Source organism: Dasypus novemcinctus, chromosome 23 (assembly GCF_030445035.2).
Source record: "Dasypus novemcinctus isolate mDasNov1 chromosome 23, mDasNov1.1.hap2, whole genome shotgun sequence".
Taxonomy (NCBI): domain Eukaryota; kingdom Metazoa; phylum Chordata; class Mammalia; order Cingulata; family Dasypodidae; genus Dasypus; species Dasypus novemcinctus.
The window spans coordinates 28,923,497-28,945,215 of NC_080695.1; the positions used below are offsets into that span (position 1 = coordinate 28,923,497).

Genomic DNA, 21,719 nt, shown 5'->3' on the forward strand with positions numbered 1-21,719 from the left:
CTGTTCCTGACCTCTGGGCTTGAGCCTCCACTGAAAGTCTTGGGATGGATTTTTGCTAAAACAATGGATATTCTGGGAAACAAGGCTGCCTCTGTCAGTTTGGGGTGTGGTGGGGAGTGGTCTATCTAACCAGTTTAGCAGTCACTTGTTTTTTAATGGTTACAGCAGAGTAATGTTAAAAAACAGAAGGTACAAAACAGTACATTTCATGGGAACGCATTTTCAACTACCCATATTCTAAGCATAAATCATTAGAAAAATGACTGGAAAATATATATGCGATAATTAACAGTGGTTTCCTCTGAGGGGTGGGATTCTGGGGTACTTCCTTTAGTACCATGTCTTTCTATATGTCTGAATATAATGGCCATGTATTACTTAACAGAAAAATTGATTCAGGCTTTAAAAAATTATAGCTCTTTTCTGACATAACTGGGCATGGACATCTATGTGTAGGGAAACATACAGAAAGGAACACATTTTGTGTGATCTATTAACTTTTTAAAAAGATAATTAAAAAATGTATTGATAAGAAAAAAAAAAAGAAACCCAAAGAAATGACACCAAAGGACTGACAGTGTGTGGGGACTGGGCGGGTTTGGCAGGTGAAGTGAGAAATTAAGTGTTTTGCTTGGTGTCTTTTGTACTGCTTGAATCTAACAGAAAATATGAATTGAGGAAAATAAAGAATGAAAAACATCAGTGACCAACATGCCAAACCACCTATTCAGAATCAAGAAAACAACTCTCTCCAGGGAGAGAGGGAGGGGAACGCCTTCCTAAGGACAGGGGCAGTGTTGTCCTCATCCTTCCCTTCCCCCAGGACCCAGCCCATCCCACCCCCCAGGTATCCCTCAGACACTGAAAGAGGAGCCAGGGGGTCTCATTGTAACACTCATTTTTATATAAATATCGGCATGTCATGTTACAGAATAAGCCCCGCTGGGGGAGAAAGTCAACGTTATGTTTGTGTTAAACTGACCCCTGTCTTCTGGGTCGGGCTCCAGCCCGGGGGTGTCTGCTGCTTTGGGAAGGCTGGGGCCACGGCTGGGAGGCCGAGAAGCAGCTGCCAGTGCCACCCACCCTGGGCCCACCCCCCTCTTTGGTGTGTGGTACATGGTGACCTTGTCTGGCCTCCCTTAGCTCGAGGCAGGGTTCTGGGTTACAGGGTTCTGGGGCCCAGGGCCCAGGAGTCCTGGGGGCACTTGAAAACTGGGGTGGGGGTGGGGCTGAGTCATTAAGAGGTGGAGTCTGAGGCTTGGAGGTTGAGCCTTTTGAGGGTGGGGGCATACAGTTAACAGGAGCAAGGGGTGGGCGGCCTGGGCTGTCAGCCAAGCAGGAAGTACATGCCCTTCCCTCCAGCCTAGGCCCCTTTTCCTGTTGGTTCACCTCCTGCTATACCCCACATTCCAAGAGAAAAGTCTGGGGTGCTTGCCTGATCCCTCCCAGGTCTGCCCTGCAGTCCCCCTCCCCCACAGAGAGGCCAGAGGCTAGGAACACAGCACCAGTCTGAGGATTTAATTAACCAGGAAGAGGGGTTGCGGAGGGACACCCCTGTAAAAATGTACAAAAGGTCTGGGGGGGCTATGCGGAAGAGGAGATAAATATGTACATGGAACCCCCCTTCCTTCAGCCCCTCCTCCCCCAGCCCTGAGAGGGCATGAGGACTTGGGTGGTAGGTGAGGGGGGCACTTTGGCCTCTGGCTTAGTGAGCCCTTGGGGAGGCAGGCCAAGGGCCTAAGGGCCCTCAGACGGGTGATGGTGCATCTCAGGAGATCATGAGTTGTGATCTCTGAGATGACCCCCACTCTCATGTATACACACACACACACACACACACACACACACACACACCTCTCTCTCCAGAGGTCTGTGACCTCTGCCCTCCCAGTGACCCACAGTCCACCTGATGCTTGATCTAGTGGGGGTTGGGGCTTCTGCTCCTAGGTCACATGACCTCAGAGATGGCTGGTGAAGTCATGACCTTTGCCCTCCAGCCCTGGGTTTACCTCAGCCCTAGAACTTTGTCAAAAGGAAAGGGGGGATAGAGCTTTGCCCCCCGCCCCTCCCCTTCCCTCACCTGTCAGCTCGGGCAGGGCCAGGGGCCCTAGGTGGGGAGCTGGGTCGGGGGGCGGGCACAAGTGGTGGTGGTGCCCCCAAAAGGGCTCCTGGTGGGGTCTTGCTGAGAAGGTGAGGGTTTCCTGGAGCCGCAGCAGGTGGCGGCGGAGGAGCCAAGCGGCTATATAGCAGGGGATGGGCAGGCTCTAGACCATAGAGGCGGGCAGCAGCCACAGCCCCTGGTCCGGTTAGCTCCTCACCCGCCTCATAGAAGCGGGGTGGCCTAGCAAGACGTGGGGGCCCTGCCAACCAGGTTGGCTCCAGGAAGCCAGCACAGCGCTCTGGCGGACTAGGGCCCAGAAAGGGGGGTGGCCGGGGCCTCTCAAATAGTAGGTGAAGGCCCTGAGGCCCAGTGGTGGCAGCGGCAGCAGCAGCCGCAGCAGCTGCAGCAGCAGCAGCAGCAGCGGCCTCCTCCTTCCGTTCTTCCTTTACCCGCACTGATTCCTTGGCTGGCCTGGCCCCTTCCTCACCAGCCCGGGCCTTGGGAGTAGCAGGAGAAACTCGGAGCTGGGGCCGTGAGAAGGGGAGGTCCCTGGGGGCAGGCATAGGGGTGGGGAGAAAATAAGGGTATACCAGAGGTCAGATAGAGGCTGAGGGTCAGGGTAGAAGGTGCGGAGGGAGAAAAGGCGTACCTGTCTTTTTCCTCCTTGGTGATAGAGGGCTCCCGCCGCTCCACAGGCCGCTCCTTGTCTGAGCCTGGTGTCCGGGCAGCCTCAGGGGGCCGGACCCAGGCAGGAAAGGCCAGAGGACTGCGGTGTAGGCGGCCCCATGGGTCTGGGGGGGAGGCGAAGGCTGGTGGGGCCCCTGGGCTTTCTTTCTGGGCAAACACGGCGCCGGAGTCTGGCCAGAGGGCAAAGGAGAGAGTGGCAGGGGCCAGGAGTGGGAGGTCCCACTCAGGCATCCCCCGGCCCCCTGCTGAGCATGCTACCCACCCATCCAGCCCCTCCCACCCCGCCCAGCACTCACTGAATGTGGGGCTGCCCAGGCCTCCAAAGGCCCCGTTGGAGAGGGCAGCCAAAGAGGCGAAGCTTGTGGGACGCCCAAAGGGATCTGTGGGAGAAAAGGGGGACAGTCTGAGTTTTGGGCAGCCAGCTCTGGGCAGGAAGCACAAAGTGGCGAGAAAGAGGCACATCAGCAAGCTGGCTCTGGGGCCCTCAGCTTCTCGGTTTTAACAACCACATACAGAGCACTTCCTCAGGCTGGGCGCAGTGTTGAGCTTTGACAAGCATCACATCTAGCCTCACAAGGCCCATGAGGCAGAGAGGGTCATTCCCACTCCCCGATGAGGAAACAGGCTCAGAGAGGTGAAGTGACTTGCCTTCAGTCGCCTAGCCACGGGCGGTCCCGTCAGGATCTTCTGCCTCCCGGGCGGCCTCTCTCATCCCATCCTCTCCCCAAACCAGCTACCAAGACCCTCTTAGCACACCTCAGTTCTATAGCCAGCCACTTGCCTGAAGACCTCTGATGGCTTCCCCTGCACCTGACACACAGGGCCTTCCCAGGCTGACCTAACTTCGTGCAGCTGTCATGGAGCCAGTCAGAACAGATCGCCTGTTCCTCATGTGAGAAAGTCACAATATTCTCTGCCAGGTACACCTTTCCCTTTGACCATCGGTTCAACTCCTCCCCAAGCAGCCTGCGGAGCTCCTTAGGAGCCAGTGACCCTCTCTCCCCTGAGCCTGCACAGCTGCCCTCACCCTTCTCTCCCAAGTGGCATTCTACCTCCTATCAGTGGCTAACTCAGAGACAGGTATCTGAGCTGGCAGAGACTGAGATCCCCCTGTCCTTTCCTACCCCATTTTTCAAATAGGGAAATCAAGATCCAAACTGGGCAGAAAAAACTTGCTCAAGGTCACAAAGCAAGTGGGACCAAGTCTCCCCTCCACTCCAGCTACCTCTCAGGTCTGATTTCCATCCCCATCTTAAGGACTCCTGGCAGGTAAGGACAAGACCTGGACGGCCCAATATGCTCTTGGCTCTTACCAATGTGGGTGCTGGGGCTCAGGAAGGGTCCGTGGGCCCCGGGAGCTGCCGTGAAAGGGTTGGCTGCAGCATGGACGGCACCTGGGGCAGAGAGGTGGGAAATTCTGATGAGGCTGAGTGAGCGCAAGGTGGGCCACGGGTTACAGACAGAAACCTCAAGCCCCAGGAGGGCTGGCCAGACTCACCAGTCGCAGTGAAGAGGGAGGCCGGGTGGGAGAGCTCCTGCCCAGGGGGCAGGGCCCCATAGGGCCCCGGAAGGCAGGGCAGGAGGTCGTTCCGAAAGTCAAGCTTGTGGGAGTCACCCTGCATGGGACACAGGGAGAGGGACGGTGAGTGAGGAGCCAGGTTTGGTCCCTTCTTGCTCCCCCACCCCTAGGGCTCCTCCAAGGGCTGGATGGCACCACAGTGGGGCTTGGGAGCCTATCCCCTGCCTTCTCTGACCATCCCCCTAAACCAAAGTGCTGCAGAGAACTAAAGTGCTGTTGTGGAACTATTCATGTGGTGACAGGGGACAGGAGGGAGGATTCCTGGCCAGGATTCTGCCGAGCTGTGCTGCAGGGGAATGCCCAGCACTCAGGTCTCCCCTAGCTCCATGGCCCGCTCTCCCAAGCCCTTGGGCCCAGTACCTTCATCTTTTCCTGGTGTCTCAGGATCATGTAAGCCACGCGCACGTGCATGGCACACCATTTCCCTGGCTTCTGTCGCCCCAGAAGAGTGACCAAAGGGAAAGGGAAGGAAAGAACATTCACTCATCACCCACTCCTGGCCTGGCCCTGGGCCCAGTCTCACCACACACCATCCCCATTCATTGACCCTATAACCAAGGAGTGACTAGGTCTGTTTTAACAGCCTAGAAAACTGAGGCTCAGAGAGAGAGAAGCTGCCTTGCCCAAGGTCCTGTGGCCAGTTACATCTGAACCCAGGTCTGTGACTACAAAGCCTTTGGCAGTCTGCTGTTCCACATCTGGCTGCTGCCACACCTTGGGCTTCTTGCTGCTTCCCAAGTAAGGCCCCCTCCCCTCAATCACACACCCTGACCCCAGCCCCCAGCCTCATGCAGCCTGTGGTCCTCACCAAACTCACCCTCAAAGGTGGCCGGAAATGGTCGGGGATCTGGGGATGGCAAAGGAGACATTGGAGGCAATTCAAACCTGTATACTGATGTGGGTACCTCCTCTCCACAGCACCCAATCCCTCCCAACCCCCCCCCACTCCCGCAAGACCTTGTGTGGCTTCCCCAGACCTTTCCTGCTTGTGTCATAAACTCTTTTCCCATCTCTCCTACTCTCCATATCTCCCCTCTAGCACCAGTCTCTTTAGTCCAAAGGTGAACTAGGCCCCAGGGAGGAGCCCTGATTGGGGTGGGGGTGGAGTAGGGAGTGGCATTAGTGAAAGCAGCAGACTTCTCAACCAGAGAAACTATCTGATTAATAACTTTGTACAATCAGGGTCCATTTAAGAAAAAGAAGCCTTTTACTACTGTTTAAGAAGGTGAAGAGCCTCTGGTCTAGTCTATCTTTTAGAAAACACAAGCTTCCCCAAGTCTTGGGGTCTAAGGTTGTCACCTGGTCAAAGCAGAGGATGGCTCTGCCTCCCTCCCCCCCCCCCCCCCACTTTATGAACAGGACTTCCTGGTATGATGCCATTTGAAAAAAGGGTCTGTGACGTAAAAAGTTAAAAAAAAACCTATAAAGACCACTGGTCTAATAATCTTATTTCTAGAACAAATCTCATGAAATTCCTGTTCTTCCTGCCTGGGAAATCCTTGGTATTCATGGAAATCCCCTCTTCTCATGAGATGCTCAGGGATACTCCTGATCACATGTTAGAGGCCAGTGTCAGTCCTCTACTTCCTCAAGTCATTCCAATTCCCCTTCAACATACCTTCCAGCTCCCCAAGACCTACCCTGGCCCCCCTCACCTGTGTCCCCTTCTGGGGGAGCCCGCTTGGCACTGGCCCCAGTCGTGGTGGCAGCTCGGGGTTTGTGCTCTGGGAAAGGGGGAGTTGAGGATCGGTCAGGCATGCTAGCACCAGGCATAAAAGGGATCTAGAGCCAAGCTGGGGAATTGGGCAGGGCTGAGGGCATGGTTCTGGAGACCTGGGTCCCAAAGGGGAGAACAGGAAGGATGGATGTAATTTTAGGAAAGGGGAAGGTCTGGGGGTGGGGGTGGAGGGTCTGGGAAGTGGTGGCATCTGGATTGGGAGCTCACCTTGGGCTGGAAGGCCCCCTGCAGGGAGCCAAAGGAGACTGCCGGCGGGAGGCCCGGAGGGAGGCCGGGCACTGCGGGAGGGAAGGCCGTGTACGGCTGTGGAGAGAAGGGGACTGGTCCAAGCTGGGGTGGAGGGGCAGCCCCATGTCTGGTCTGCCCATCAGTCCTCTGGCCTCCACCCTAAATCCCAGGCTCAGGCTCAAGGCTCCTGCTTTTGAAGCTGAAGACTGGGCCCCACCAGTCAGGACCACACACATTTATGCTTCCATGCCCATACACAACACACAGTGCACGCGTGCGTGCACACACACACACACTCACATTATGCCGGAAAAGGCCTTCCATCTTTCCTGGATATTTCTCAAACTAAGGAAGAGAAGGGAAGAGTGAGCTGCCAGCCAGGGACCCAGGGCCTTCCCCTGGAAGCCATACCCTCCCCCCAGGCCTCTAAGCCTCATCAGCGGCCCAATGAGGAGCTCACCATGTGGGGGCCGTGGGGTGGCAGGAGGCCCGGGGGATAAGGGGTGAAGTGCTGGTGGGTGTGCTGGTGGGTGTGCTGGTGCTGGTGGTTGTGCTGGTGGAACTGGAAGGCCAGGGGCCGGGCCGAGCCCCCTGCCCCCACCACCTCGGGACCACCCTGGGCATTCAGGTAGCGAGAGTTCAGGTCCTGGCCGATCAGGTCCTGCTCTGTGGGAGGGGAGGGGGAGAAGGCTTTAATGTCTGTTGCCACAATATCAGCCTCTTTGGGCCCGGGGGCGTCTGGCCTTCCCTTCTGGCCTTGAGTCACTCCCTCCTCAAGCCCTGCTGTTTGCTAAGGTCCAGCTGCCCCAAAGCCAACTGGGCCCAAGCCTGGGGCGGGCCATGGCCCCCCACCCTCCCCGGCCAGGACCCCAAACTCACCAGAGAGGGCGTTAGCCGCTGAGGCCCCAGGGTGCCCTGGCACCTGCAGCAGGGGTGGGGGTGGGGGCAGGGTGGGGCCAGGGGAGAACAAGGAGGGGTGGTGGGGTGGGGGTGGGGGCCGCAGCCCAGGTGGGGGGAAGCTGTGGCTGGACAAAGGCAGGGGCAGTGAGGGCGTCGGGGGCCGGTGGGTGAGCTGCGCGGACGAGGAGGAGGCAGATGAGGAGGAGGAGGACGAAGAGGATGATGAGGGGGGAGGCTGAGCCACGGGAGGGGCCGGGGCCTTGGGGGGCGGCCGTGAAGAGCTGGGGAGAGAAGTGGGGAGATGAGTGAGGGGGATGGGAGGTGCCAACTCTGACGGGAGGGGGTCAGAAGCCTGGGTGGTACCCTGACCCTGGCTCTCCAGCATGGGAGGTGGCAGAACCCGGCCCCCAGGCCCACCCCACCCCCAACCCAAAGAACCCATCCTCAGACTGAGGTGCTTCTTGCACCCAGCCACCCCCTCTCTCCCTCTCTAGGTCTCTTCTTCCACAAAGCTGCCTCTGGTGTCTGGCCACGTGATGTTCTCTTTTCTGACTCAATCATAGCACAAAACATATCATTCATTTTGACGCCTAATTACAACAGGCCACCTGGGTTCCCACCCTACAACAGTGGACGAAGCATCATGCTGGCCTGGCCTGGGAGTCAGGAGACCTGAATTCTAGGCCCTTTTTGCCATTGCTATTAATACCAGGGTGACCTTGAGCAAGTCACTGCCCCTCTCTGAGCCTTAGTTTTCCCAATAATAACAAGAAGGCAAACAATGTTAATGACAAAGATGATGGCATTAGGGAATACAATAATGGCATCAATGGTGCTTATCCTTTAGTGAACATGTACTACAAGCCAAGTGCTGTCACCTGCTTCGTACGCTAATGCAAGTCTCCAGCATTTCCCATCACCTTCCCCCCTGCTGCCCATCCCCATAACCACCTGGACCAGTGCCTTTAAATTCACTCAATTCTCTTTTTTTCTTTTCTTTAGCCTTATCCTAAAACATAACATATGTGAAGTCAAGGGACTGACATACTAATGCATTATTTCTAAAGCACACAAAAGCTCACGTGTGACTATCAAAAAATTTACTCATGTAAGGCCTGGAATCATCTCACATACCACTAGTGAGAAGCGTACACACTTTGGGAAACACTGCATTAGCTGGTAATTAATCCTCACAACAGCTTTAGCGTGAAGGTACGGTTTTTATTCCACTTTATGGAAAGAGGAAATGGAGGCTCAGAGGGGTTAAATGACTCGTCAAAAATCACATGGCCAGTAGTGGCAGAGCAAGAATTTGAATCCAGGTCTGACTGACACCAAAGCCAGCACTTTTAATCATCATGTCAGCGTTTCCCAAAGTATGTTCCGAAGAACACTATTCCTAGCAGATATGCCTTGAAAAAAGGTCCCATCAGCAAATAAAATTGGGAAACAGCACAAACTGGATTCCCCTGCATGTGAACACATAAAGGGTTCTGTTAAGTCCTGTGGTAAATTCTTTAAATTGGGGTCACCCAGTGCCTCTCAAATTTTTTGGCCTCAGAATCCTTTTTCAAGTCACATCCCACAGATACCAACCCATATCCCAGCCACAAAACACAGGAGTTGGCACCAAAATGACCAAGCCCTTCCAGATCAGACCAAACCCCTGGATAACTCACCTGCTAGTGCTGAGGTCCAGGCTGCCATACGGAGAAGTGCGGAGGCCAAAGGGCGAGACCCGAAGCTGCAGCTGGGGCTGGGGTGGGGGAGGCAGACTGGGGGCAGCCGGCAGGGGAGCAGGGGGTGAGGCAGGAGGCCGAGGGGCTGGTGGAGGCGGTGGTTCCTTCGGGGGGAAAGGCACTAGCAGCGGGTCGGGCCCCGGGGGCTGTTCCTGGCTCCGCTCCAGGCCCGACACTTTAGGGACCACGGAGAGTTTTGCTTCACAGTTCCCATTGAAGGCGCCGTGGGGGCCCGAGGCTGTGAGGGCAGGAGGGCAGAGGGACTCAGTTGAAGCCGATGTTCATCCCATTTCCCTCCCTTATCTCCAGCCCCAGTTTCTAGGACCAACCTTTGCTGGTTGAGACAGTAAAGGATGGATCGAGGTCATCATCAGAGACCTGGGGAAGAAGGGTAGGGATAAGGTCAGGCTCCAGCCAGGCCAGGCCTCCACCCAGGTAGGCCAGAAGCCTCTAGAGCCTGCTAGGAACTGGCCATGGTGGCAAGTCTGTTTCATCAGCTTAGCTGAAGTCCATCATAGTCTGTGGGTCTGAGGGGTGGGGTGGTTGGGGTCTCTGCTTGGAGAAAGGGGTAGAGTAGCCAAGCCTGAGAACCTGGCAGGCCAGGAGGGCACAGAAGCAGGCCAATCAAAGCAAAAATGTCAGGTATCGCTAATGGCTAGCTCACAGGTCTACCTGATCTACAGATTTGTTTGGTCCACAAGTATTAATGAAAAAATTTAAACTAATGACTGACATTTAGAAATAAGAAACTTCATTATAAAATCTCAGACTTGCAACTTCTTTTGTGAAGGACCCCTACTCTGGCATGGATGGTACCAGCTAGCCAGAACTGGACAGTGACCGCCCCCTGTAGATGGGCAAGAATGCTCTGGTTCACCACAGTCCCTGTTCAGCCAACTCTAAAACAAGATACACATCAGGGAGTGTAAATTTTGTTGCTTACAAGGGCCTGATGGTAGAAGATCAACCGCTAAGACATGTTATCTCAGAACACACAAATCTGCCCTACTAAGAAACTAAAATACACCTTCATAGGGTAGGTGCTTACACTGACTGCAACAGCTTAGTGGCCTACTGCTGGAGCCACGGTCTCTGCTTGGACCCTTATCTGTGGTTTACTAGAGCAGACTAAGGACCAGCAGGAAGGACCAGCTTATTTCCTCAGCCACTCTGGATTTCAATGGAGAACCAGTGGCACCTCCAGGGGCTTTGGAAGGATGGCATACCAAGACCTTCCACTCTTTGCGCAGATGGCACTGGCCACCAAAGAAAAGAAGTCATTTACTCTCCCAAAAACCCCCCTTCCTTCCTAGACTCTAATCCTGGCTCAACCTAACCCATCTTCTCCATTCAAGGGAAGGCTGCCTGTTACATGCACAAGGTCTGTAAGTTGGAACCCATTTTACAAGTGGTGATGCTGCCCACCCAACAAGTTCTAGCCCCACTCACCCTCTCGTCCAGATCGCTTTCCGCATCACACTGGGGAGAAGGAAAGACAGAAATGTCACGATAAAGAAGAGGAGAGGGGCCCGAGGAGAGAGGGGACTTTCAAAGGAGGAGGGACAGGAGAGGGGCCAGTACAGGCAGAGGGCACTTACTATGTATCCAGCTTCCAGAGAGTGGCGGGAGGAGGCCTGAGGAAGACCAGAGTCCAGAGGTGAGGGAGGCTGACTGGCAAGGCATTTGGATAAAGTCCAAACTCGCCGGCAAGGCACTCAAGGCCCCTCACAATCTACCCTCAACCTGTTTTGCTAGCTTCTTCTGCCACTGCCCACTCCCATTCCCATACTCTTGCTCTTTTTCTACATATACCAGGTCCTCACATCGCTCTGCTTTTGCCCCATCTCTCTCTTAACAAATTTCTGTCCTTTAAGACCTAAGACATCATAGGGGGTTTCCCCTAACCTTAATTCAACTCTTACTCTCTGGGCATAATGAATGACTTTGTCATTTGGGTTTTTGCAGCATCCTTCCCAGACCTCTGCCTTCTAGGGCTTCTCAAAACAGCTTCTTATGTTTTAGGTGTTAGTTGACTGCTTCTTTTCTGCTAGACTGTCACCACCTCGAGAGGAGGACAGGGACCACATCTAATTTGTACATGTAGTCATTGATTCAGCTAAGTCTCTTGGATGATCTCTGAATTACCAACGTGCTTGAGAGAGGTTTAATGGCAGCTAAAAGCAAGTGAGTCTGAATGTAGACATGTCTCTATTGGACTGGGATGGGGGTGGTGGGACCTCAAATCTGCCCAGTCTTTCTCTTTGCCCCCAGAGATACTTTATTACAATGGGTGTTATTAATCGAAATGGGGTCTATGTGAAGGTCATTCTGCCTAAAGTGGGGGATCTGGGACAAGCTCACCTCTTTCCTTCTCCGTTTATTGGGCCATTTTCGGGCCCGATCCCCAGGGGGCCGGCCAGGCTCCCGATCAGAGCTGTCCCCTGGCTCCCCAGTGGCCCCACTGGAGCCCCCCCTCTTCCGCTTCCCAGAATGCTTCAACCGATGTTCCAGTCGCTCTGGAGGCTGAAGAGATGCATCCTTCTGTGGGGGAGGAGGTGGGACTGAGGTGGATGGAGGAAAGAAAGCTCCTGACCTCTCTAGAGGTGACCAGACTACCGAAGTGGCTCTCAGCCCAGGTAACCTGGCTGGTCCCAAGAGAACAGCTCTACCTCCTCCCACCTCAGGGTGGGGCGGAGGCCTGGCCAGAGGAGCCGGTTGCTCTGGTTTGGGGTGCCAGTATTCCCCCTTCAACCCCACCCACTCTAGGCAGTGTCCCTTTCTTTCTGCCCCTTTGAAGCCCCCACAAGCCCTCAAGCCCACCAGGCCCCACCTGCAAAGCCTCGAGGCTGGCAAAGCTAGCGATCGCGAAGCCATCAATCAAGTCCTCCTCCTCTTCTTCCTCCTCCTCCTCAGGTTCTTCCTCAGCCTCCCCGTCGTCAGCGCCCCCCTCCTCCTCCTCCTCCTCTTCCTCCCCGCGGCTACCCGAGCCGGCAGGCCGCTTCCGAGCTCTGGGTCGCGGGGGCCGAGGCCGGGGACGGGGCCGCCGCCGTCTCGGGCCGCCGGGCCGCTCTCCCGACGAAGCTGACGACCAAGGCCTGGCTGGCGGCGGCGGCGACGACGAGGACGAGGAGCCGCGCGGGGCGGCCAACAGGGCCCTGGGCGCGTCGCCGCCGGGACCTCGGCGGCGCCGCTGCTCCCGGTCTCGGTCCCGGCGCGAGCAGCGCCGCCGCCGCCGCTCCCCCTCGGCGGCCCAGCCTGGGCCCGGAGCCGCTGCCGTCTCCATGGCGACCGCCCTCAGCGCCGCATCCGGAGGCGGCGGGGCCCGGAGCGGCCTGTCCGCAGGCCCGGGGTCGCAGGCGCGGCGCTGGCGGCTGCACAGGGATGAGAGGGCCACGGCTTCCCTTTAAAGCAGGAGCTGCCGGTCCCGATCTGACCCCGAGGCCAAGGCCCGGGGAGACGGCGCCGCCCCCGGGGCGACAAGCCCGAGGGCGCCCACCGTGGGGCCGACGGGGCCGCGGCGGTGAAAACCGGGCAGCCGTTCCTTTAAAGCGACGTTCCGAGGTGTCCCGTCCCTGGGCCCTTTAAGACAGCCCGACGGTGTCCGGCCGGCTTGGTGCGGTGGCCGCCCCCTATCAGGGGTCGAGGCAAGTCTCCCCGAGGAAGAGGAAGGGCCACCCCTTTAAAAGGGGCCGAAAGCTCGCCCAGAAACGCAGACCTCCCCTTTAAAAATGCTTCAAGTCCTCCGGCTAAAACAGGCCTCCCCTTTAAAGAGTCCAGTGTCCTCCCAACAGCAGGCCGCCCCTTTAAGAGCTAGGGAGTTAAGTTTCCAGTCCTCCACAGGCGACCACTTCCCCTTTCAGCTGAATTTAAAGGACTTCGTGCGTGGGAAGGAGGAGAAGGTGGGAAGTCCCACTCGCCCCAATTCTCCCCAAAGCACAGTTCTCAATGTGTCCGCTTCTGTTCGGCGGCTTCCCCTTTAAGGCTGGCGTTCGAGTCTGCCGAGTTCGACGGCCACCCCTTTAAGGAGATTTAAAGGGGCCTCCTCCGTGCCCAACTCCTCCAGCCTCCGCCTCCAGTCGCCATGAAAGGCGCGAGGGGAGGCGGGGCCGCGGGGCCAGCCCTCCAAAGCCCCGGATGTGAGGCAACAGTGACGGGTAGAGCTTCACTGTCTGCCGACATAAAAGTCTCTTCCTTTCTTCCGTCTCTGACTTTGTTCCGTAAGGAATCTGGAACGACCGTCAGGCAGCGGGGGAGCTCCACGCACCCTCCTCTTGTCTCCTTTGCAGTCTACGGCCTCTTCTCCGCCAGGACTTCCCTCCCCTCCTCCCTCTTCCTCCTCAGCCTACGCCTCCTTCCTCTCTCTGCCTCCTCCCACTCTCCGCCCTCTTCCCCTCTCCCTCCCCCCCACAAGCTTAGTCGTTGATAGGTTGAGAAGTTTACGTCAAAGCGAAGGGCGGAGTCAAGATTGGAACGGGGAGGGGGAGAGGGCTATATGTAACCGCCCTCAAATCTCGGATTGGGTGTACGACAGATTAGCTCCGCCCTCTCTCGAGTCTCGTGACTCAACTGGTTAGAGGTGGGTGCTTGGGGCGGCCCCTAGGTGACCCCGCCTCTTCCTGCTCTTCGTCGATTGGCCAGCCTTTCATGGCGTCCGGACTGGAGGAGTTGGGATTTAGTTCGTGAGTCACACGAGGCGGTTGACCGCTGGGCGGCGCGCGGCCGCGGAAGGTTCCGTTCGGCAATCAGTTGTGTCCTCTTCCTTTCCGCGGCTCTGGCTTAGTCCGCCGGCCCCCAGGCATCTCGCGCACGCGCGTGGTGATTCCGTCACCCAGCTGGCTGCTCAGCGGGATCGCTCCGCGGCGCTGTGTGGACCGAGCGTGCCGCGTGCTTTCCGGGCTCTGGACGGCTAGAAAAGTCGCGGCTCGGTACCTGGCCTGAAGTCTCTGCGCGCTAACAAAAAAAAAAAAACCCCTCCACACTTGAATGTCAGTTTTTCATACATTAATTCATTTAGTAAGAACAATTCTTTTATCAGGTGGATGCTGCTAGTATCGCCCCATCTTCCAGACGGGAGACTAAGGCCTGCACAGGTTACTAGTTTCTCAGCCAATATTGGACTCATGAAACCTCGCTCCAGTGTGTGCTCTCAGCCACTACTTCTATTCAGTTGTGAAAGGTTTTGAGTGCCCTGGTCTCCTATTGCCTGGCTTACGTTTTCGTGTGGACAACGCCCTGACAGCCTGCTTTCTCGTCTGTAAAATGCTTACAGTCCCCCTCATCAGCCTAGGTGGATGTGAAGTACCTGTGATATAGGTTGTTGGGTGTGCTCATTTACGGTTGATTATTCTTCCCTCTTAAGTCCAGCAAGAGGTCCTGCCTGGCATGTGTGTCAAGAAGAACTCAGTTGGGCAATCTTGCCCAAGGCCTTGGCCCACCCTGGGCCTTTCAGGCTCCTCTTTGAGGTAAGCGAATTAGGAGAACCTGGCCCTGCCCAGGGTCCATAGTGTCATCTGGAGTGGATTGAGGAGTATTCTTCCATACCGGAGAGGGACAGTGTCTCCAACCACCATTCCCTTACCTTCTCCCTGTGCCCAGCCCCCATTCCCTCCATTTCCTGGGGGGGTCAGAGGGGAAACATCAACCACTTCCAATCAATCTCAGACTCAGCTAGAAAAATCCAAAAGAATCAGAAACATATCGAAAACTTTACTAGAAATATAGAGAAAAAATATATAACTGCATCAGGAGGCTTCCTTCCTCCCCCCTTCAGGATGGATGGACGGACAAACAAATGAAGCTCCTAGGTCTGATGGGGCTGCTCCCCATCAACTTCCTCCCCCTCCTCCTCCAGGAGCAAGGCATCCAGCTCCTCCAGCCGCTGCTGCAGCAGGGGTCCTACATCCAGACTGGGAGCCAGGTTGGAAGTTAGGGGCCTGCCAGCTGCAGCCCGGACTCCACGGGAGGGCCGCCGAGAACGAGGAAGGCTGCTGTCCCGAAACTCAACAGCCCGCCGAAGCTTCCTTGAGCTGGTGAAGATCAGAGTCCCATTGCGCTCCCGGGGTTCCTCAAAAATGGTCTCAAAGGTCCTGGGCCAGGCAGAGAGGGGTACTGGTCACCAGCGTGCCCCCTGGTTCCAGCCTTCCCTCTACATCCCCAAGCCCTCGAAGGTTCTCACCTCCTGGATGTGGGAGATTGGTAATTCTTGTTGGTGTAAATTTCTTCCAAGCTAAACTCTTTCTTGTTCAACCTGGGGGCAAAGGGCAGAGGCCACTGAGAAACCTGGGGCCAGAAGGGTCTGTGGCTCCCATAGCTGCCCTAAAGGGTCAGGAAAAGGCCTGGTTTATATTTCAATTTTTGGGACATGTCAGGCCCATTATCAGAGGCCTGCGGCAGACAGGTAGTTCAAGGCTCAAACGTGTCCAGACCAGATTGAGTCCTCCAGCTGGATAGCGCTCCCCGAGAGAAGACAGAACCACACTTGAGGATCCAAGCCCACACTTGTTTGGCCAAGGCAGTTCCATGGGCAGTGACCCTCTCACCTGATGGGTCGAGGCAGCCCCATTGGTGTAAGGTTGAGTTGAGGCCGGGCCGGGGTCCTGCGTATTCTGATGCGAGAAACTTTACCCATGGTCTGCAGAAATGGAGAATGGGTGAATGAGGCATGGGCTCATGCCCCCACTTGGCCCCTCCCCCTCATCTGAGACCTACCTTGGTCTCAGAGTCTGGAAGCACCTGGTCCTCTGGGGCCGCTGACTCCTTCCCTGGGGGTGAGCCCAACCTGCAGAGAAGCTCAAGGCTCAGGGACAAACCACATTCCCAGTGACAGCCCCATCCCGCCCACGGGGTGTGCTAGGGAAGGCGGCTGGGCCCAGGCTTGAAGGAGGGTGTCCTGAGAGTACTACCTGGGGTCTGCAGGCTCGGAGAAGGAGGAAGTGGATGCAGTGGACGAGCAAGATGTGGCAAGGGGAGGGGAGGCTCCCACTCCTCCGAGAGGGAAGACCTCTTTCCGGAGACAGGGCCGAGAGGGTGGTGGGGCTCGGGCCATCTCCCCACCACCCACAGTGTGCCGCCGTGGCCGGGGCCGGCTTGGGTGGGGTGGGGCCAGGGGCCAGGTGCAGGCACCTGGGCCAGGGGGTCCCAGATTGGGGCAGGAGTGGCTTCGGCCCAGAGAGGGCTTAGGGAAGGGAGCTGGGGAGTTGTGGTCCTGGGCCCGCCACTGGCGGATAGGGGGCCGGGGACTGACAGACGTAGCCCTCTCAGCAGCCCCAGACTGTTCGCCCTCTGAAATGGCAATCTTCAACTCCAGCTTCATGGGAGGTGCCGGGGGTGGGGGCCGGGGGACTTTGTTGGGTGTGAGGAAGATGTCAGCAAAGCTCTCCAGCTTGGAGCGGACGGAACGGAAGAGGGGGGCCAAGCCCCAGGGACTGAGGCGGGGACGTAGAAGACTGGGCGGTGATAGGGTCGATGGGGGTTCCAGAGCAGGATCTGGGGCTGAGGAAGGGAGAGGGTCAGAGGGGGCATTCCTCAGCTGTGGGCGTCTAAACCCCACCTCTCCCAAGCGCTAAGCTTTGCCCAGAGAGGAATAGACCCACCCCTGAAAACTAAGCCCCACATTTCAGAGCTGAACCTCTGGACCCTGAAGTCTGGATAAATCCAATCTCCATACACCAAGCTCTACCCTTAGGGGCATCTCAGTGAAACACTAAATACCAGTCCCCACCCTCCAGGGTCTAAATCCTACCACTGAGTACCCAACTTCACCATGGAGGGTTTATTTTTTTATTTTTTAAAAGATTTATTTATTTATTTTAAAATTTATTTCTCTCCCCTTCCCCCCACCATGGAGGGTTTAAAACCCACTTTCACACTTCAGGTGCTGCCCTGGGAAGGCATTAAACCCCACCCCCACCTCTGCACTTGACACTTCCAAGCTCAGCCAGGATTCCCCAGAGCCCCAAGTCCATCTGCCTAGTTCTGACCTGGTGGTGTGCTCTCTGGAGGATTGGCAGGCAGGGTAGATGGCTGGAAGGGCGGTTCCAAGTCCCTGGGCGGAAGCACGGTCTGGTGAACCATCGTTATGGGCTCAGCTCTGGGTAAAAGGGCAAGGTAAATGTTGGCGGAGCTCCCAGGCCCCGATCCCACCTGAGCCAGCGCCTGCCCCTGAAGGCTTCTGAAGGGGCTAAGAGGAAGGGCTGGAAATTAACTCCTGATGGCCCTAATCCTGGCTGCCAGGGATAATGGATGACCCCTTCCTCAATCCTCTTACCTTCGTACTGGGTGGATAAAGTTGGGGGTCTCACGAGTGAAGCCCTGGAGATAAACAGGATGTTTGTGGGGAGGCAGGGAAGCCTCTCAGCCTCCTTAGCTCCCCACGCCCTGACTCTGTCTCTGTCTCCAGTTGCCTGCCTGGGTTCACATCAAAGACTTTTTGTATAGGTCTTTGTCTTCTATTGAAACTACTGTGCTTCTTGCCTGAGCAAACCCCCCCCCCCCCCCCCCCCCCCCGTCCTTGTCCTCCTAGAGTGTCCGCCCCTGGCAGGCTGAAATCTTACATTCTTACCCAAAGCCTCCGTACCTCAGCTGGGGATTTAGGGCCGGCAATGTCTTCCAGCATCACCACCAGGGTGGGCTGGGGGGCCCGGTCCACCTTTTGTGAAGGGCCCTCCTCGGGGACAGGGGTTGTCCTTGGTCGCCGCCTCAGTGTGGCAGGGGGCCAGTGGGTGCGGCTCAAGGGCTCTCGGCACAAGTGCAGAGGATCAGGAGGCCTAGATAGGGAACAGGAGGATCAGAGGGGCTCAGTTGTGTCCCCAGCTTACCCCATCCCACCATGCTCACCTGGCCTGGGGGGACCACATGGCCTGTTGGGGTGGCAAGGCAGGTGGCTGGCTGCAGATGGAATCCCGATGGTTGCTGCGGTGCCAAGGGGCAGAAGTCTCCTCTTGCACCTAGGAGAAGACAAGGGGTCAAGAGCTGGGCTTCCTGTACCCAAGGATGCCTCAAGCCATAAGGGGGATGGAGGTTGTAGCTGGAATTCACTCAAGATCTCCAAAAGAAGTGACTTGTACTGAATCAGGGGCCCAAAACAATGGGCTATCCTGACCTGCAGGGGTGTGAGCTGGGGAATCTTCTCACCCAGGTTGTTTGGAGAAATAAAAAGGAGAGGGTGACCTTGGGCCAGTCACTGCCTTATTTTGGGGCTTCCCTTTTTCTCATCTGTGAAGTGGAGTCAATGACCTCAGCCTACTTCCTAAGGGTTGCCTGGAGGCTGGGCTGAGAAGGAAGAAGGGTTGCTCAGACTGAGTTGTAGAGGTGTGGTGCCAGCTCAGTGGGCTTGGTGGTGGCCAGTGTGACTGGAGATGCTGTACAATTTTAGGTTTGGAGCAAGTGGAAGCCAAGCAGGACTCTAGCACTAGAATGGCCACCTGGGCCAGGGGAATGGGATGTTTGGACCCGAGTTACCCCCTTAAAGCTCTGATCTGACTTTGGTTCTGAGGAGGGTTGTATGTGTGTGATCTGTGGTGGGGGTGTCTCTCAGTCCCGGGGGCTCACCATGCGGGCAGCCATGACATCTTCCAGTACCACGGCTAAGACCCGCCGAGAAGCCTTCTCCAGGGGCGAAGGGGCCCCCGGGGGCTGCAGCCTCGGCCGTTTCGGGCTCCCGGCTCCGCATAATGCTCGGGCTAGCGGCTGGCGGCACAGACGCGGCCGGCCAGGCGGGCTGAAGGGTGAGAAGCAGAGGTGGTCGCCTGAGTCCGTCGCCGGCTCTGTGGTTTCCCGGCACTGCCGCCAGGTCCCCCGTTTCCCCGGCTCAAAACAGGCGGGCGGGGCTCTCACCTGGAGTCCCCGGGCAAGTCCATGGGGAAAGCGGCGGCTCCGGGGGGTCCCTGAGGGATCCCAGGCTGCAGCCTGGGGTAAGGGGGGGAGTGGGGGAGCGGGGAGTGAGGGCCAGCCCCTCCCCCGGGGCTCCGCCCTTCATGGTCCACCCGCGGCGCCGGGGTAGCCCACGGGCCGGAGCCCTGGGACGAGGTAGGGCGCCCCCCGCCGGCCTCCCGAAGCGATGTCTTGCAGCCGCCGCGGCGGCAGCGGATCAATCGCGCCCTGCCAGGCAGGCACCTGCCACGAGAACCTGGATTGCGGCGTCCCAGTTCACCCCCACGGCCCCAGCCTCCCGGGGCCTTTGTGCCTGCAAATTCCTCTCTGAGAATCCACGGGATCCGCTGGGATCCCGGTCCTGGGAGGCTCCGCTTCCGCCGAGTCCCTCTGCGATACTCCTCTCTCAGCGAGCAACCGAGGCCTCCGAAGCAACACTCCCACACGGCCCCCCTCCCCCCAGATCCCCCTCGACTGGATCCCTGCAGAAAGAATCCTACAGCGCGGGTTTCTCCAATCAGACGCCACACCAGAATCCTCGTCCCCCTGTTAGCTCCGGCTCCGCGAAGCCCCACTCAGACGCTAGCGGCTGGAGCCTGAGCATCACGCATCTCAGTCCGGATCCCCGGGGATCCACTGTCAAGCAGATACCCCTTCACTCCAATCCCGGGAGGTCCCGCCCACATACACCCCCCACCCCGCCCAGCACTCCCCCCACCCGGGGGCCAGATGGTTCAAATGTTTCCTCCCCCCACTCCTCCCGCCCTCTCTCCCGCCGTCCCGTGCCCTCCCCCACGCGCCGCTCACCGCCGCCTCCCGCGGATCCCGGGTCTTCGAAGGCTCCCACCCCCGGCACCTTTAAAACCAGCCTTACCAACCCTGCCCAACCGCCGAGGGCCTTCTTCTCGGAGCCTTCGGGCACCGCCCAATCGACAACCCCGGTCTTCCGGGGTGGTGAGGCGCGATGTGAAGCCGCTTCGGCGGCCATCATCCCTAGGGGCAAGGGGCCAAATGGGGCAGCGCCGCCATTACGGTTGAGGGCAGAGATCGTAGGCCTCGATCAACCAAGTGGGCAGGATGGCGTCATCTTTTGAAGTCCAGTTAGTAGCTGAAGGCTGCTCCAGGTTTCTTAAGCTATTTAGGCAACCGGAGTGAAGCTAGTGTGCCGCCACATTTTTTGAGGGCATCTTCCGGGCCTCTGGTCCTTAGGCCAATAAACGTGAACTGAGTTCTGACGATAGGAGAAATTCCCAATTTCCTAGAGAGGCCCCATTTGAGGCCGGTTCCGGTAGCTTCCCCGGTTACCCCGCTGCCCTCGGTCTTCCAGGCTCAAAACGGAGTTCCCACGTCGTGGGGTCCGAGTTTGGCAGGGGGCGACGGGGACCCCGAGATCCCAGCTGCCGCGGCCAGGCCCTATAAACTGCTGCGGCCTTGGGCCCCGCTCTCTGCGTGAGGTGCTGGGGAGACTGGACCGAGCCGAGTTTGGGGAGGAGGCTGGGGTGGTGAGCTTCTCTTCACTGAGGGGTGGGTGCTATTTCCCTGAGGCGAGCAGGTGTCTGCGGACTGTGCCGGAGTCTTAGTGTGGGGGTATCATGCAGGAGGCCAATAACCCACCCTGGGGTGCGCGGTGCCGTTCACCCGCTTCTTTGTGTTTCAAGGAGCCTCTCGCTTTCTGATAGGGGGTTTAAAGAGTACCTCAGTAGGGGATCAGGAACGCGATCCTGCTGTGTGGAAAGGCAAGAGGGCTGCACCACGGAGCCTTTATCAGGAGCCTGGCTGTTGGTAGGGAGGACGGAATGTATTCGTTTCCAAACCCGGGCCTCGACTAATTGGCCAGGATTCCCTGGCCCAAACCACTCCCTGTTTTCCAGATAGAGCAAGAATGCCTGAAACCGGGGATCCTGGGTCTGAGACCAAGAAGAAGCATGCAGAGGCACATACCCAGCCACATAAAATTCTCTGAGGCTTGAGTGATGAGCTGATGAAACCAAAAGGAGGATATGGAAAGAGCAGAACACGTGAGAGCTGATGGGGGATACAAAGACGACTTCCCTCCTCTGGCCCCAAGGACTCATCCACACACAAGTCCTCCCAGGACTACAGCTTCTCTTTGTAATACTAGGTCTGCTTGGTCCTGTGGAGCTCCAAAATGAGACTTTTACTCTTGCAGCTAAAGAGGTCTCCTCCCTCTCCCCCTAGATCAAGCTGGCCGGCTAGTGCCTGAGAACGTGCCTTGGAGGCATGGTGGCTTTGGCGAGTTGAGACCCTCTCTTTCGGCTCTCCCTTTCCTGCTGAAATAATACAGTGCTCCCAGGGTCCAAGGCAGAAAAAGCTTCAAGGGCAGAGCAGGCCTGATCTGAGTTCTGATTCTCTGACTCTCCTGAAGACGTTAACATCAAGGACAAAGGAGGAAACCTAAAGAAAGAACCTAAGCCTGAGAATCTGGAAAGGAGGGCCCAGGCCAACGACCCAAACTTGGGACTTTGCAGTTCATCAAAGTGAAGCCTCAGGCAGACTGAGGCAGTCTTGGCCCTCCGCTCAGGTCAGCCACAGCAAGCTGCACACTGTAGCTTCTGCCCTCTTTGTGACTAGCATTTCAACAATTCTACCTTACCCACCAACTGGAGACACTCTCTAGGACATGGCCAGTGTGTGCCAATCCAAAAGCAAGAGGCCCCACACACGCCTCCAGTGCGGCAGGTGATGTGGCCAGAGATTGGCTGTTAGGGCACATCAGTGTTAACATTGAAATTCTGGATCTCCTATCTGCTTAACTCTTCCTGGCCTCAGTGGTCTCCTTTGAAGAATGGGTACAATAAACCTGTCTTATGGCAGATGAGCTTCAATGATCAAGATCAAGTGAGAAGATATGTTTGA

General features: G+C 57.1%; 2 protein-coding genes across 5 annotated transcripts; both read right to left on the reverse strand.

Moving 5' to 3' along the window:
- Positions 1-881: 881 nt before the first annotated feature.
- On the reverse strand, positions 882-12,373 carry FBRS (fibrosin). Its single transcript, XM_058286057.2, has 18 exons — positions 11,803-12,373; positions 11,334-11,513; positions 10,571-10,606; positions 10,422-10,451; positions 9,302-9,350; positions 8,913-9,210; positions 7,213-7,514; positions 6,794-6,999; positions 6,634-6,678; positions 6,313-6,408; positions 6,023-6,091; positions 5,185-5,214; positions 4,728-4,799; positions 4,287-4,404; positions 4,102-4,182; positions 3,085-3,168; positions 2,751-2,958; positions 882-2,650 (listed from the first exon to the last, which is right to left on the reverse strand). Exons 1-18 carry the CDS (start codon positions 12,253-12,255, stop codon positions 2,077-2,079), a joined length of 2,931 nt encoding a protein of 976 aa, XP_058142040.1. The 5' UTR covers positions 12,256-12,373; the 3' UTR covers positions 882-2,076.
- A 2,285-nt stretch (positions 12,374-14,658) lies between these two features.
- On the reverse strand, positions 14,659-20,673 carry PRR14 (proline rich 14). Of its 4 annotated transcripts, none has more exons than XM_012520009.4 (12): positions 19,717-20,673; positions 18,807-18,878; positions 18,522-18,690; positions 17,808-17,917; positions 17,548-17,737; positions 17,239-17,282; positions 16,952-17,061; positions 15,875-16,463; positions 15,681-15,750; positions 15,512-15,603; positions 15,148-15,219; positions 14,659-15,058 (listed from the first exon to the last, which is right to left on the reverse strand). In XM_012520009.4, exons 2-12 carry the CDS (start codon positions 18,827-18,829, stop codon positions 14,773-14,775), a joined length of 1,755 nt encoding a protein of 584 aa, XP_012375463.1. In that variant the 5' UTR covers positions 18,830-18,878; positions 19,717-20,673; the 3' UTR covers positions 14,659-14,772. The 4 variants fall into 4 exon arrangements, with proteins under 4 accessions (XP_012375463.1, XP_058142042.1, XP_012375462.1 ...); XM_058286059.2 differs by having other exon boundaries at positions 19,721-19,888; XM_012520008.1 differs by having other exon boundaries at positions 19,650-19,729.
- Positions 20,674-21,719: the final 1,046 nt, after the last annotated feature.